The sequence below is a fragment of the Scomber scombrus genome, chromosome 6 (assembly GCF_963691925.1).
Source record: "Scomber scombrus chromosome 6, fScoSco1.1, whole genome shotgun sequence".
In the NCBI taxonomy this organism is placed as follows: Eukaryota; Metazoa; Chordata; class Actinopteri; order Scombriformes; family Scombridae; genus Scomber; species Scomber scombrus.
The window spans coordinates 14474301-14489454 of NC_084975.1; the positions used below are offsets into that span (position 1 = coordinate 14474301).

Consider the following 15154-nt stretch of genomic DNA (forward strand, 5'->3'; position numbering starts at 1 on the left):
AGCTGTCTTTGTAATATTTAAAGATGGAGACATCTAATTTGAGCCCACTAACATAAACAAGCAGCGTTAGGGACAGTCTAAGATAATGAGAATTTAACTTGACTAGATTGTGCCTCTATGAAGGTTTTATATGAATAATTTAAGTGTAAAATGCAAATGGATGGAAACAAATTGAACCAAATCAGTGTTCTAGTGTGTATTAATAGCCTTTAAATCTATTTTCTTTCATTTTAGCCATGCTAGCAACATGGCTCTTAGGATGGCTGTCAGTCTTCGTCCAGACTTAAATATCTCAACAACTGTTAGATTTATTGCCATGAAAGTGTGCACACAGTACACATTGTGTACTGAACCAAGGAAACCAAATGACTTTTCCTGTTGTGCCACCATACCACTGATGTCTTTGGTTTTAAGTGAAATGGATTATTGGATAGATCAGTAAGAAATGTGGTGTACACATTCCTGCCCACAATGGTGATCCCCTGACTTTTGATTTAGTGCCAACACTAGGTCATGGTCCAATACTTTGTTTTATGATGAAATACCTGCAAACTGACCCATAAGTCCAAGCTGTACTTTAGCTGTAGCTGTAACTGTAGACTTTGTTTGTTTGTTTGTTTAGTTTGTTCATCATTTAATTTATTAGAAAGAACATCCTGCAGTTGTGTTCTTCTCATTGTTCTGTTTTGTTTTTTGCTTTTTTTTGTAATATGTAAGTAACATGCAATGTCGAAAAACTCATGCACATTACTCAATAATCCAGAATATTGAAGTTCTTTATGGAATTTATGTTTCTAAACAATCTCAATACAGAATACAAATGTAGTATATTTAATCTCTGGTGTGTTCAAGTAAAGTGCAAATCAAACAAGATCATTTACTGTACAAAACTGATTTTCTGTTCTTTCACAGTAATGATAAACAGTAAGTGAAAATGTCTCATATTTTTTATGACTAAAGTGATGCATTGTATGTTATTTTTAGAAACAAACTGGGTCTCTGTGTATTAAACACAGAGAAACTGCAAAAAAGACACTAGAAGAATAAATTATTACGCCGGTCACGTGTTACAGTAAATGCTTCATGGAGTGACGTCAGCACTGAACTCTGCATCCATTTCATCCCGTTATGAGCTCACAGCACTATAAATAATGAAACTGAAGAAATGCATTACAAATGGAGGGTGAACTTAGATCTAGCCCAGAAGAGAAGAGCGAGCGAAGCAGTGCAGTCATTCAGCAACAGCAAGTACATACAAGCAAAAAAAAAAAAAAAACCCCAACTTTAACACTGTGGTTTGCTGTCAAACCCATTTTTACATTCCAGAAGCATGTCTCTTTTCACGTTGCATAGCTGACACAAAACATTTCAAAATCTGTCCACATGGTTCCAAGTAAGCGACATCAAGTTCAATCAACGTTAGCTCACACAGACAAAGTATGATCAACAGAGTCAGGTTTGAAAATTGGTATGTGTTTCTGATGTTTGTTTGTTTTTTAACACTAGTCGGCTCATGAATGTTGGTTTGTGGTTTAGTTGCCATTATACCGAGCATACTACTCTATAGTCAGTGTAGATTACATTATTGTCCAAGTGTCTCATCCATCATCATAATTTCTGCTTCTATCATGTATTTGTAGATGTTTCTTTCATTCTTGTTGACAGTTTGATTCCAAATAAAAATAAGTATTAGCATTTGGACTTCCTAAATGTAATGTTTCATTATGAATTCCTTCCAAAGACAAGTTATCACAGTAAAACTGGATGTATCAACCAAAATGAGATCAGGCTGTCTTGAGGTACATATGATGTTGCTGCTCCGGACACCTCTCTGATGTTTTTGACATTTCCACAGGTGTGAAACTGAAGCTTCAGCCTTGACCAAGTTTGAGAGTTTTGGAAGTCCTTGGCCCCACAGGGCTCACTGGTACTGATCCTGGTAATCCCCATTCCCATAATGTTCCTCCTCCTCTTGCATGGTCACCCCTCTCTTCTTTTTCCAACCTTGTTTCCGACCAGATGAATTGTCTGTGGTTCCGTAACTCTTTTTTGGTGCTATCATGTTCTCAGTGTTGAGCTCTGTCTCTTCAGCTAGCTCATCCTCATCAATAATGCCACATTTATCCTCACTTGTGGCCTCAGGGTTGGCCCATTCTTGCTGCTCTCCTGAAGCGAAGATAGCGTAGAAGATTACCCCTGTGTAATGCACCATGGATGCAATAACAAAGACATTCTGCCACTCCAGACGAGTCTGTGGAAAGATGAATAGAGGCAATGAATATCCTGTCAGAAGCAGACTTACTGATCTTTCAATGATGTACCTCTGAGGTAAAACAGTATTTCCACTGCCTTACTCATAGCATTGGAAAAACTAGTTATAAAGTGCATAATAAATTTTACAGCACTATAAATTATTAATAACCGCCTTTGATAGGTGCAAGATTATTGCAGTGATTCTGTGTTTCACAAAAAACAAGCCTAATATATGTTATACATGCACTGAGGGAAACCTCAAACCTTTAAATCAGAAATGAACAGAAAATATTGAGTAACAGTCAAGATAAGAGCAAAATATGATGAAACAGGTGACTGATATACTGTAGAAAACAGTGTTACAAATTAGCAAGTTTTACCTTGTGTTTTGTCAGGGCTCCAACAATAAGGGGACACACCATTCCAGACAGTGTTCCCACACCGTTAGAAATTCCCATCAGGATGCTGGCGTAGCGAGGAGCGATGTCCAGATGATTGACATTAAAACCTAATGACACAGTATAAATAAGAATGTTTGATAATACATTCTATTGACTTCTTTTTTACATTTTATTTTTTTGTGAAAGTGAACATGGTTTAGGTCCACATACAAATTTAGATTTTTTTAGTTTCCTTGACAACAGTTATGAAATATTCAGGAGCAGCGCTTGTGTGAAGGCTTGGCAGGCTAATGCATGTATACTGCATCACACCCAAAGGAAGAGAAAGTAGTATACAGCATTACACTTTCTAGTCAAGTCTTTCATAACCCAAAAGACAGAGCTCTAACACAGAAAAGGGCACAAAAAAGCAGATCTGCAACATCCTATGCAGCATGTTTTCAACTCAAAATCTTTACATTTTAGGTTTAGCTGAGAGTCTTCAATTTAAGGTGAACCAAACATGTTGTTGGTACTAAGGTGGTAATACCTGAGATGGCAAATCCACTGAAGCCTACAGCCAGCACCAAGAAGGAGATAGCCACCCCACGAGTGTGAGAAAACCCAACTACCAGCAGAAGAGTAGCCTCCATACCAAATCCTGCAAAGATTAAGTATTTGTGTATAATTAGTTCATGCGAGAAACACCATACTAAATCATCAATGAACAACCAAGTATCTGTAAGGAATGCATCAATAAGCCCCAACCAAAAGACCAAATGGAAACACGTGGTACTGGGAGTGGGAGTCAATGGTTCAAGCATGAGTTACTGAAAATTACAGAAACATGCTCTGGGGAGGGGAAAGGAAGGTCTACATGATGTATAAATAACAGTCAAAAATCGGTAATTATTTTTAATTAAGTCACCATTACACCTAACTTACACACCATCACACCTAACCTGCCATTACAACGAAGGGACCTCATTTGTAATCTTGCATATAACACAGTAATCTATGTAGAAGGATATCATTGTTTGGACAATTTCACTAAGAAAATATGTATATAATATATAATAGATCTTGTAAAAAGCAGTTATATATTGAAAATATAGTCATCTTTTGCTATTAAAGTACAGGTTTTGATCAACTAAACTTAACTTTTCAAAGAAAAGTTTTAATGTTTAAAGTTTTTGACTGTGCACTGCTGTCATTATCAGCTGCTCAACAAAGGTAGAAAACAAAACTCAGTGTTTCATAAATCTTATTAATTAAATGAAATCCTCATGCTTCAATGGCTTTCAGGCCAACCAGAGTGATCTACCGCCACAGGGCTGATACCCCAGTAACATCTTGTTAGCTTACGTTTCCAAGCTAAAATTCCACCTTGACAGTATTTTTTTTATTATCTTACATTATGCTGTTATTCAGATGATGATTAAAATGAAAGAAATAATGGAATTTGATGATTTAAATTATAAGGTAGCAAGTCCTTCCTGCTGGGTCAAATTAGCATTACTCCTAACAAAACTTTAACATCCAGACATTGGAAGTCGGACAGGAGCCGTACATTAACATTATTGTTTCGAAAAGCCTGCATCCTAAATAATTAGGTGTTTAGAGATTGAATAACTTACACTTTCACCCAGAATACCTTCATCTGTTGACTGTGATTAACCCAAACATCTTTTCTTTTACTGCAAAGTAACTCAAAGACAATGACTAACAGTGATCTGAAGCCTATGAAAATGCTTTTGTCATATAAATGTTGCTGTTGAAATACTCAACAACACCTAAACAATGATTATTATTTCCATATTAATTATAACAGTTAACAAGTATTAAATAAATGTTACATTATATTCATAATGAACAGGCTAAAGGCTAATATGGGAATGATTAAAAACAGTCCAAACTGTTAAAGCAGAAAACCGGACTGACAACATTCGCAGTACTGTCAGAAGGTGCAATAGTACCACAAAAATACAGCTGCTGTTTTGAAATAAAGTATCAACAGAGGAAATTTATGATTTGCGGGCCGTGTAATTTGGGGGCGTGTGTCAATTTTCAATATTGAAAAAAGACAATGTCATACCTCCGCAGTTCATGAGTTTCCTCACGTTTGTGGTAGACATGATTTTGTTACTGCGTAAAAAGTCAGCCAGCTGCCCTCCAATAGGTACTACAATTGTCATCACCATATGGGGGAAAGCAGACAGGAGCCCCACCTGCAGGGAGATCATATATTCAGAGAGTCATAATGAAAAGCATTCCTATGATTTAAAACGTCTGTCTTTATGGATATTGTAATTTATCTGTTGAGACTATGAAACCAACCTTGCTGATGGGGAAGCCGAAGACTTCCTCAAAATATGCCGGCTGGCTTATGAGGAGTAAGTAGAATGTCCAACTACGGCAAAAGTTAGCCACGATGATGGCATAGACGGGCATGGAGGTAAAGAAACGACGCCATGGAGTCTTGAATTTCTGTAATTGGGAGACAGCAATCAATGTACAGTTAGCAATTTGTGCTGTGTATGCGTTTGGATTTTAGTGAGATGATAACAAATAGCACTGTGATACCCTGAAATTTAGAGCATACAGTGTTACACATACACACCTCAGTCGCACTCAGCTGGTGCATTGTTTCACCAATGGTGGTCTCAATATATGTCCTCTCCTCATCTGTGATTGTGGGATGATCAGCAGGACTTCCATATGCCAGCAATAGCCATAGGACATACCATAGGATCCCAAAAACACCTTATCAGGAAACAGCAACAAAGAGAGTGAATGTACAGTACCGTTCCCTTGAATGAGAACTTGTGTCCACATTTTTAATGGTAGGGCCTACAGTAGATGTAAATTTAAAGATGTTTGTCTGTGCAGACCGGTAATTAAAACAACCCAGACCTTCTCTAGGTCTTAATAATGAAACAAGAAGTTTAGTTTCATTATTAAAAAGAAATGATCATGGTATGAGTCACAGAGCCCAGACAGGAAAATGCTAATTTACACCAATAAATCACGAGATCATATCACAGCAGAACCAAAGTAGATTTTTATTAAAACACATTTGGCAAGTATGAATTTTATGTCAGTGTTAATCATTTTAATCAAACTCAAAACCAATTCAGATAAGGTTTATTGTGGAAAGCATACAAAGTACATCTGCTAATGAGAAACGTACCAGTCTATGATAATGAAAACCACTCTGCATGTCACCCAGCTGACACCTAGTGTATTCTAAATCACCCCGTACAAATGGTTCACTTAAATATTGGTAATCTGTTAATAACTATTGTAATAATCCATCAATTTTGCTGATAAATTGGAATGGATTTCAGTCTCTATAGTTTATTGTAGAAGTTTTAAGTGAACCATTACAGTGTCTGATGAATTAATGAGCTAAAAAGGCACATGTCCTGCTGTATGACAACCCACAGCCCAAAGAAATTGTTTCACAACTTGGCAACCCAGAAGCTGTTCTTACTAAGAGCTTACACATGATTTATATAGCATTAGTAAATTGTTTATTAATTAAAACCATACATGAAGGGGGACTTACTAGAAAGTTACATTGTTTGTTAAAATTACATGAACAAAGTGCAAGTAGTTGATAACCTAAATTATTCACAAAATACAGAGTCCCTTGCACAGCTTAATGTTAAGCAAGTCCTCTAAAAAGGTAGTTATTATTGTCTGCATGTAAAACAAGTACAGTACGTTTGGTCTTCCAAAAGCCATAAAACAGCTACAGTAAAAATCAGCAACAGATTGGCCCCTGCCTTTAACATTTTTTGTATTTGCTTTAATTGTATTTTATCTTAACATGAACATCCATTTCATACCATAACATTGCTTCTTATTTGTGTGAATGAACCACTGCGCTATAATTTTACATTTGTGATGTTCGTGCAAATATCAGTCTTACCATATACATAAAAGACTGAAGACCACCCGACATACTGAACCATCACTCCAGCTAAAGGCATGGCAATCACCGCTCCTGCGTAGGACCCTGGGAACAATGGGTGTCACATTGCAATGTCAAGGTATTATTATGCCATTATACAGTAACCATCAGATATATGTGATAATTATCAAAAAAAAAAGTATCTTGTTTATATTTTCCTTTTCTCAAGTTTGAACATAAACTACTTAAACCTGTAACTGACTCTAATGCAATAAAAATCACACTGTACAGTGAAAATGTGTCTAAAAAACAAACACATCAAAGAAACATATTAGTTTCATTGAATAAACATCATCACAATGAGTAATTGGCACAGCCGTCACAGAGAGGTTGTTTTAATGTGTTTCCTATTATCTGACAGATTCATGAACACTGTTGTTTTGAATAGAGCAGGCAGCATGAGAGTGCTTTCGAACAGTGAGTGATGCGACACTTCATTTAGGTGAATAGAAGGAAAAGCTCCTTCAGAGTATGCAGGTGAGCTGTGTTCATTGACAGCTAATGTCAAGAGGGTTTTGATGCATAGGTTGTCATGGTACCAGTTTAAAGCGTAACACGGTAATTTTAGAAGCGCCAGACCATATCTGAAAAACAAGCATCCATTTCCTGACCAGTCCCACATTCAGTTGTAAGGCTCTGTAAACTGGACAAACAGGTTTGTATCAGCTTTGTGTTGTGATCAGTTTGGGAATATTGTCAAGAAAAGCATCGCTCACCACAGAATGAAGTGGTGGCCAGTCGACTCCGTTCAAGAGGTGGCGCCCATTTGGACCACATCCCATGGCATGCTGGGTAGGTAACACCCTGGCAGGGACATGGCAATGTTAATGAGCAATATTAACTTGAAAGGGAACTTGGGATTCATTTATATAGTAGAATAATCGTTTGTATTTTTTAACCATCACTATTTTTTGTCTTACTTCCACTAAGCCCTGCAGAATGCGAACAAACATGACACAACCGTAGTGTACCCTCGCTGCTGATGGGATGAACATATTCAGCACTGACGTCAGGAAGATGGCAGCTCCAAACACCCTGTAGAAAAACTGGCATGTTATCCCTGCAAAGGTATCATCACTGTCCACCTGATTTGCTTGTTATCTTGCTGAGAGCTGGATGAGAAGATCAATACCGCTCTCATCCATGTCCGATGCATTTTATGTTGCAGCCAGTTAGCTTAGCACAAAGACAAACCTTAGCAAACCTTGTAGCAAAGGTAACATAATGCAACTAGAAGCAATACTAAAGCTCATTAATTATGTTTAGTTTATTTTGTACAAAAAACAAAGCGCAACAACAACAATTTTACAGGGGGTGATGTGCTGGACTATTTCTTAATTCACTCCAGTTGCCAGGCAACCACTGAAGACTTAAGAAACAGCTCCCAGGCAAGAATTCTTCCAGCAAATATTGTCCTGTAAAATGGTGAATTGTTCTTTTTTAGCCTTAATTCTTGTATGAATTAAACAAATGGGACATAACATGTTTACTAATGAGCTATAGAGGTGCTGGAAGACAGATTTTGTTAACCTTCGGAAAAAGAACAGGCTAGCTGTTTTCCCCTCTTTGATATCTTTGTGCTAAGCTAACTGGCCGCTGGCTTTATATTTACCATACAGATATGCAAATGATATCCTGTCATCTAACTCTCAGCAAAAAGGCAAACTTCAAACGTATTTCCCAAAATGTTTAACTCTTTCTTAAAGCCTTTTCCTGAAAAAAAGGTGTAAGTTGATATTACTTTATATTGCGAGTACTTTCCACTAATAAATGAATGATGACATTTACTTGGGCTTAAATGGAGCAATAATTTCGATGAAATTCTTGTTTTCCCTATAATTGATTACAAATTATACAGTTCTTGTCAGCACACTATAGCAAACTGGTAAGCTCATTAGGAAGTTATAACCTTGACTATTGAATGTTGTGATATTGTTCAGATATTTTTGTAACACAACAAACATGCTGAAAGCTACCCTAGATGTGTAATATTGGCAGGTAGTATATCGCCAGATATCTCACGGTCAAAGCATGTCAGTCAGCCTTATAATGAGACAGATCTCACGCCTCTGCCTTTCATGGACTGAGATAAAGACATCCCATTCAATTCACAAGTTTCTGCTTCATCACAGCAGCACAGCTCCCTTCTCGTTCCTCCTTCAACCCCCCCCCCCTTCCTTCTCTTTTTCCAAAACAGTGTGTAAGTGACACTTGTAATATTCCAGTGGCTGCTGTTTCAGAAAGAAATCAGACGCAGGATCTTTCATTATTAACTCTGTCAGTGGCGTGTCCTCTTTTCCTGTGAAGCTTTTATTACAGGACTGCTATCTGCTCCATCAGCACCGCTCACCACACCGTGCAGCTTTAACCCTTTAACCACACAACGACGAGGAGGCTCTCCACGTTAAACATTTTTTTCAGTCTTTCCTGTGACCCTCTGTTAATGTTCATGTTCAGTTCTGCAGCTACCATGACTTCATCCTCAAAAAAGTGAAGGCACTCCCCTTTGAGATAGTGATAGGCAGGGAATTTGCTCCTTTTGGGAAAACAGGAGGCATTCTGATAATGTTGCTCTACCAGCCGAGGTCAGATATGTGTTTGCCTGTTTCTCTGAACGGAGTAGAGGTAACTGTAGTCAGAGGTTGGATATTGTGAACCCTGTTGGAGGGAGGACAAAGGCCCTGAGTGGCGTCTAAGCAATGCTTTTATCTGTAGACCAGTAGACTAAATTCTGTATGCTGTAAATGTGTTGGATCTGTCTATATTTGGGCATGGCATTGTCTGTGTGGTTTAAAGACTATCCCTGGAGGACAGAAACTTCAGAATTGAAGGGAGCATCAGAACATAACGTGTACTGATTATTCATTCACTTCTCCTTGGCCAAGAGAATAAATCTTTTCAACGCAATACATCCTGGACTCCTGTCTACTCTCTCCACGTATGGGCTACATAATTAAAAATCTCTAACAACAAGTACCCAAGTCCAAAGCAATATTATCAAAATGCTTATTTTGTCTAACCAAAAACCTAAAAACCATATACATTAATTCATGGTCATATAAAACTTAGATCATAGTGTTACAGGTGAACTATTCAGTTATGAAGTCATTGAGCGCATGTGACCTGTTGGCAGACAGCTTGTTTGAGATGAAACCTCCGGGGATTTGAGTGACAATGTAGCCCCAGAAGAAGGAGCCGTGGATCAGCCCCACTGTCTCTGGGTCCCAGTTAAACTGAGCTTTCTGGAAAGTGAGAACAAAAAGCTTTGAGGGGATGCTCTGTGTGGAACAGAAGGACACTAAAATGTTGTAATAACCATACAGTTGACTAAAATTAAAGAAGTTTTTAATTTACAAAAACAGCTGTTAAATTACTATTTGGTCTGCTTTGTCAGGGTCCAAAAAGATCAAAGCTCCAGCTACCTGAAGCACTGGAGTCCCATTGATATAAACCGTGTTGTTGTTCACCATCTCCACAATGGCCACACCAAGGTTGCAGCGGATGCCAAAAGAGATGCAGAAACCCAGCCCACTGAGGATGGCAATGATGTAGCGCTTGGGCAGACCACCACAGCTACAGTCCAGCAGTGGGACAGGACGTTTTTCTGATGCCACTGGACGCCCATCCTCTGTCAGTTCAATGTTGTCCTCTTCCTCTACATTGCTACCATCTATTTTCCTGAGGATCAAATAGCAGGAAACAAATTAAACTTTGCCATAAATGTATGTGATAATCAGCAGGTATTATCTGTTCAGTTTAAAGTAGAGACATTTGTCTTCATCCAAATTCTTCTTGCACTCATAACTCCCCATGTGTTAAATTATGTGATTTTTTAAAGCTCAGTTCAGCTGCAAGCGGTATATGTACAGTTCTAAATATAGTTTGGTGCACAATGATTATCATATTACAGTCCTTTCATTTTGTCTATAACTTCTGGGAAATATGGCAACAAAAACAGCACAATAACACAAATCTTTCTGCTCTTTTGCAAAGGGTAGCAAGTGAAGCCACGTCACACAACTAAAAAGGTCATGGCAGCTCTGTTATCAGATTGCATTCAGGTGCATCACTGTCTAGCTTGTTCCACTACCCTGAGTCCATCTCTTTCACTATCAGAGTAACAGATACAGAAAAAACATCCAATATCAAGGGCCACACACACAACACAAACAGCACACACATGAACAGTTTTCATCTCCCACACATTTACAGGAAACTTGGTTTAGGTAGTCTATATCTTTTCACAGCCCTCAGTGACATCAATTAGGCAACAGCACAGAGTAACAGATACAGAAAAACATCCCGGATACCAATTTCAAGGGCCTGAATAAGATTGATGACAGCCTCATCTGTTTCAAATTCCCATGATTGATTGAACATTGTGTACAATCTGCATTTAAGTAAAAAAGAAAACATAATTTCAGTATTAACATAAAATGCAACCTAAATAAATTGAATTCATATGTTTTTCTAAAATCTGTTACGAGATGATATTTTAAAAACTAGGGTTAAAAGTTCCTCGCCTCATCACAAACTTCATGTGCTCAGTTTTTCAAATGTAGTGAATCATGGCCATTGTTGCATTCAATTGGCCAAATTTAAAACAGAAATGTCTGTGTTTGAGGTAACACAAGGATCAATGTCAAGCTGTTCACATCATACATTAACTGCCTGATTCGAAGCTTAACATATATTTGCAGAGAAACAACAGAACTAATTTATTAATTTAACTGATCATTTTTACTTTCGATTAGACAACATCAAATAGATGAATTTCTTTACTTAGTCAACTTTTCTCCAATGTTTCCATTCAATAAAAATCACCTTTCCGTTCAATAATAATTGATTTTGTAATTTTGAAGTCAGTACATTTGTTACATGACAAAAGTAGGCAAAATTAATTTTCCAAGACATTTCATACTTAGCCTTAGTACTTCATCACTGAAAATGACAAAAATCTTCCATATATATGGATGTTCCCTATTACCCCTACCACACACACACACACACACACACACACACACACACACACACACACACACACACACACACACACACACACACACACACACACACACACACACACACACACACACAGCTCCCTCTGTGAAATATGTATCTGATATGAAATATGCATTAATGTCTTAAAATTATATTTATAGAATTGCAGGGAAAGCACAAGAATCAAATATTTATTTATCATCAAGATCTTGTTCTAAAAATTATATCTCTACCATTAATACAATATATGGATAATAAGTGAAAAGAGTGTTTTGCTTATTCCATGCAATCCCACGACTTCTAAAATACATTTGAGTGAGTAGATCAAAATGTGGATAAAACATCCTACACATACTCAGCCTTCTTGCTTCATTCCCACCCATACAAACTCTCACCTTTGCAGTTTTCCTAGAGAGTCCCCCACTGTGTTCTTCACTTCCTCCTTCCCCGGCTTAAGCACCTGTTCCTTCAAACCTGCTAACCCACCAAAAGGCATTTTCTCTGTCTTTGCTTTTTCTACTCCTTTATCTCAAAACAGTATCTTGATAGCTCACTAGCACACTTTTTCTGAGAAATAAAAAAATCCACTAGATGTTCTTCATCCTCTTCAGTTTGTGGCACTGGGGGTTGGCTCCACCTTTCAGTAGTGCCAATGGTCCCTCAGAGGTAACACAGACTTTACCTTTCCACCCGTCTCGGATGTGAGGAGAGGAATTAGTGCAGAGGTGGAGGAAAGGATGATGTTGTATTCCTCAATGCACAAGGCACCATGCAGCCTCTGGAACGTGTTTTATCTCCAAAAGATCCAGTTTAAAGAAAGACTTATAAATATCGGGAAGGGAGCAAATTAAGTGTAGAATCCAGTTTTTAGTCTCTAGGCATTGTGAGCCTCTTTTGTCAGCAGCTGAACTGAACGAGTCGCACAGATCTCCTCTCCATCTCATAACTCATCCATTCCTGATGAGGAGGGGCAGGTGTAGCTGGTCTTCCAAAACCCAACCCCTTGCTTTACACATTATCATCATCTTCATCGTCATCATCATCATCTCCACAGCACCACCCCTTTAGCTAGTTAGGTTCATCTGATCTTAGCCAGTGAACGAACAATTAAATATGCATGAGCTTGACTAGTTGCATTGAGAAGAAATGAGAGTAGCTGGACTGCTGTGGTGTAAAAAGGGAGCGGTTGAAATCTAAGACACAGCCATCAAGTTCCACATTTACACTCCCAGCTATTCCAAGTCAGCTATTTACAGTTGTTACAGCTACAAGGGGGCAGCAGAAACCATAACTGTATTTGACACTAATGTGCATTTTCCTGAAATGCTTATTTTGTAAGCATGCGGCAACTCGTGATTTTCTGGAGTGAGTGTATGGGTTTCCTTCCTTTCAGATCATGAAATGTGCAACATTTTAATAATGTAGAAATTGAGATTTGAAAATTTAAGCAGTAGACTGGATGGTGTGGGCCTGAGCCCAGATAGTCTGTTTTGCCAAAAAGCTTGTAGAGCGACAGGGGTGGTGCTGGTACTCCAGCTGTTTATGCATTCAGAATGCTCCATTCCCAATGGACCCTCTATCAATAAATAAGGTTCATCATACCAGAAATATTACAGCTCCATTACAAGAAAATCCAAATGTAATGTGTTTTTTGGGTACTGCATGACATGAAAATGAGACACTACCTCAGAAATTAGATTAATCATTAAAGTAGAATTGTAAAATGAGATTGGATTAAATGGATATTGCTTTTTTTGATTGATTGATGTTTGCTCATATAGTAACAGTCCTTGCTAATTATTCACAAAAATGATGAAGTTTGCAGATTAACAAAAATATCAAATTAAACCAGTATTACCAAAGCATGTTACTAAGAATTCTTCTGACTGTACAGTATGACTGTTCTCTGCTTATTGGGAACTGTATAATTGGCCTAAAATACAGCAATGCAAATGTTATATTTAGCAGTTGTTTTAAACAAATCATTGACTTGTGATGAAAAATAATTTCTAAATCTAATACCTGAATATGAAGCCATGTGCTTTTTTTTCCATAAAAACGGTAGCTTCATGAAGTCCTATCATTTCTGAATAAGTCATGCCTACCATCTAGTGGTTGGGATTAGGAAGTGACAGTGAAAGTGTTGATCGGGTGTTTCTGAAGAGACATTTGCAAAAAAAAATACTGTTCAAAAAGGCTGCATTAGGGCCTTTAAATAATACCAGAGATCCTTTTTGTAGACAAATAGGCCTGTTTCAGTGGGTTCATTTGTGTGCCACACCTGTTCAGCTCAGAATCATGAACCTTTAAGTACCATTTAAGGTCTTGACCAGTCAGGGAAAGAAAACCAGTAACTGCTGTATCCAGGCTCAATCACTGAGAGTATCTTTTTATCTCTATTCTAATTATTCCATTCTGGATTCCTTTAATTTAGAGATTTTTGTGAACTGACAGATCCTGTGTGTCCATGAGACAAACTCTGTTGAGAAGTTTAAAAATGTTTATTGTTATTGTTGTTGGATCTGGTAGGAGCGTGTTTGGTTATTATCAATAGTTAATTTTCAGAGATATTATTAATAATACGGGGCACCACCCAGAAACCAGGACCAATAAACAAACAATAAGGTAGTCTCACATACTGAATGGTTCACTTTTAGCTGCTAATATCTGGGATGACAGCACCCACAAGTGTGCTGTGTAGGCTTAAGTCTGAGCTCTGACTGTCTCAATCAGCCACCCACCACAATAAGTAATTAATCAATCAATCTTTATTTATATAGCGCAAATATCACAATAAAAGTCATTTGCCTTGACCTGTTGGGGTTGAAGGAGAGATAGAAAGGGAAAGGGAGAGGAGAAAGGAGATATAAAGGACGAGAAGGAGATAGGGAGAAGAGGGAGAGAGAAGAGAGCGACACAGTGACAATTGATTTCAAAGAAGGAGTGTCACTTTGCTATTGGTTAGATGTGACCAGGTGATGTGAACAGCTGACATCTTAATTGATGCACAAGAAATGACAGCAAGGAAATTATGAGTTTTGAAAAAAGATTAGTATGAGCTGTGAGAAGGACCAGAATGACAGAGGGGTGAGAAATAAAACTAAAGATGTGAGTATGCAAAAAGATGGTCTTCTGTCTGAACTTTCACTAAACTTCATTTGAATCACTAGAGACCAGAAAAATGAAGTAAAAAGAGTTGATTATTATACGGATGATGATGATTAGATACTGTCAAAAGTCTTGGGAGATTTTGAATCAAAGGTCGTCAGTCCTGAGGAGCAGCAAGACCCCCCAAAAGAAGGGTGCAAGCCCCAGAGAAAACACAGCCTAAAATTCTCCCCAAAGAAGGAAAAGAATGTTTACTTACCAAACAGCCTAGGTTAAATCACACAAAAGCTGCAAAACACAGTTGCTAAGAGATTAAACACAATGAGCAAAGCAGATGCAATGGATTAAAAGCATTTAACCAGTAATGGCTAGAGGTCAGCAATTACCTGACAAATGCAGATGCGAGATATGATGAGCATGTAGCCAACTATGGCTA

At 37.8% G+C, this 15154-nt stretch overlaps 1 protein-coding gene across 1 annotated transcript; it reads right to left on the reverse strand.

Annotated features, from left to right (window-relative positions):
• Window positions 1-1921: 1921 nt before the first annotated feature.
• Window positions 1922-12106, reverse strand: slc17a8 (solute carrier family 17 member 8). Its single transcript, XM_062420941.1, has 12 exons — window positions 12006-12106; window positions 10032-10287; window positions 9733-9851; window positions 7530-7644; window positions 7326-7413; window positions 6568-6654; window positions 5254-5396; window positions 4971-5120; window positions 4729-4861; window positions 3184-3294; window positions 2634-2761; window positions 1922-2251 (listed from the first exon to the last, which is right to left on the reverse strand). The coding sequence occupies exons 1-12, from the start codon at window positions 12104-12106 to the stop codon at window positions 1922-1924; spliced, it is 1761 nt and encodes a 586-aa protein (XP_062276925.1).
• Between the last annotated feature and the right edge of the window lie 3048 nt (window positions 12107-15154).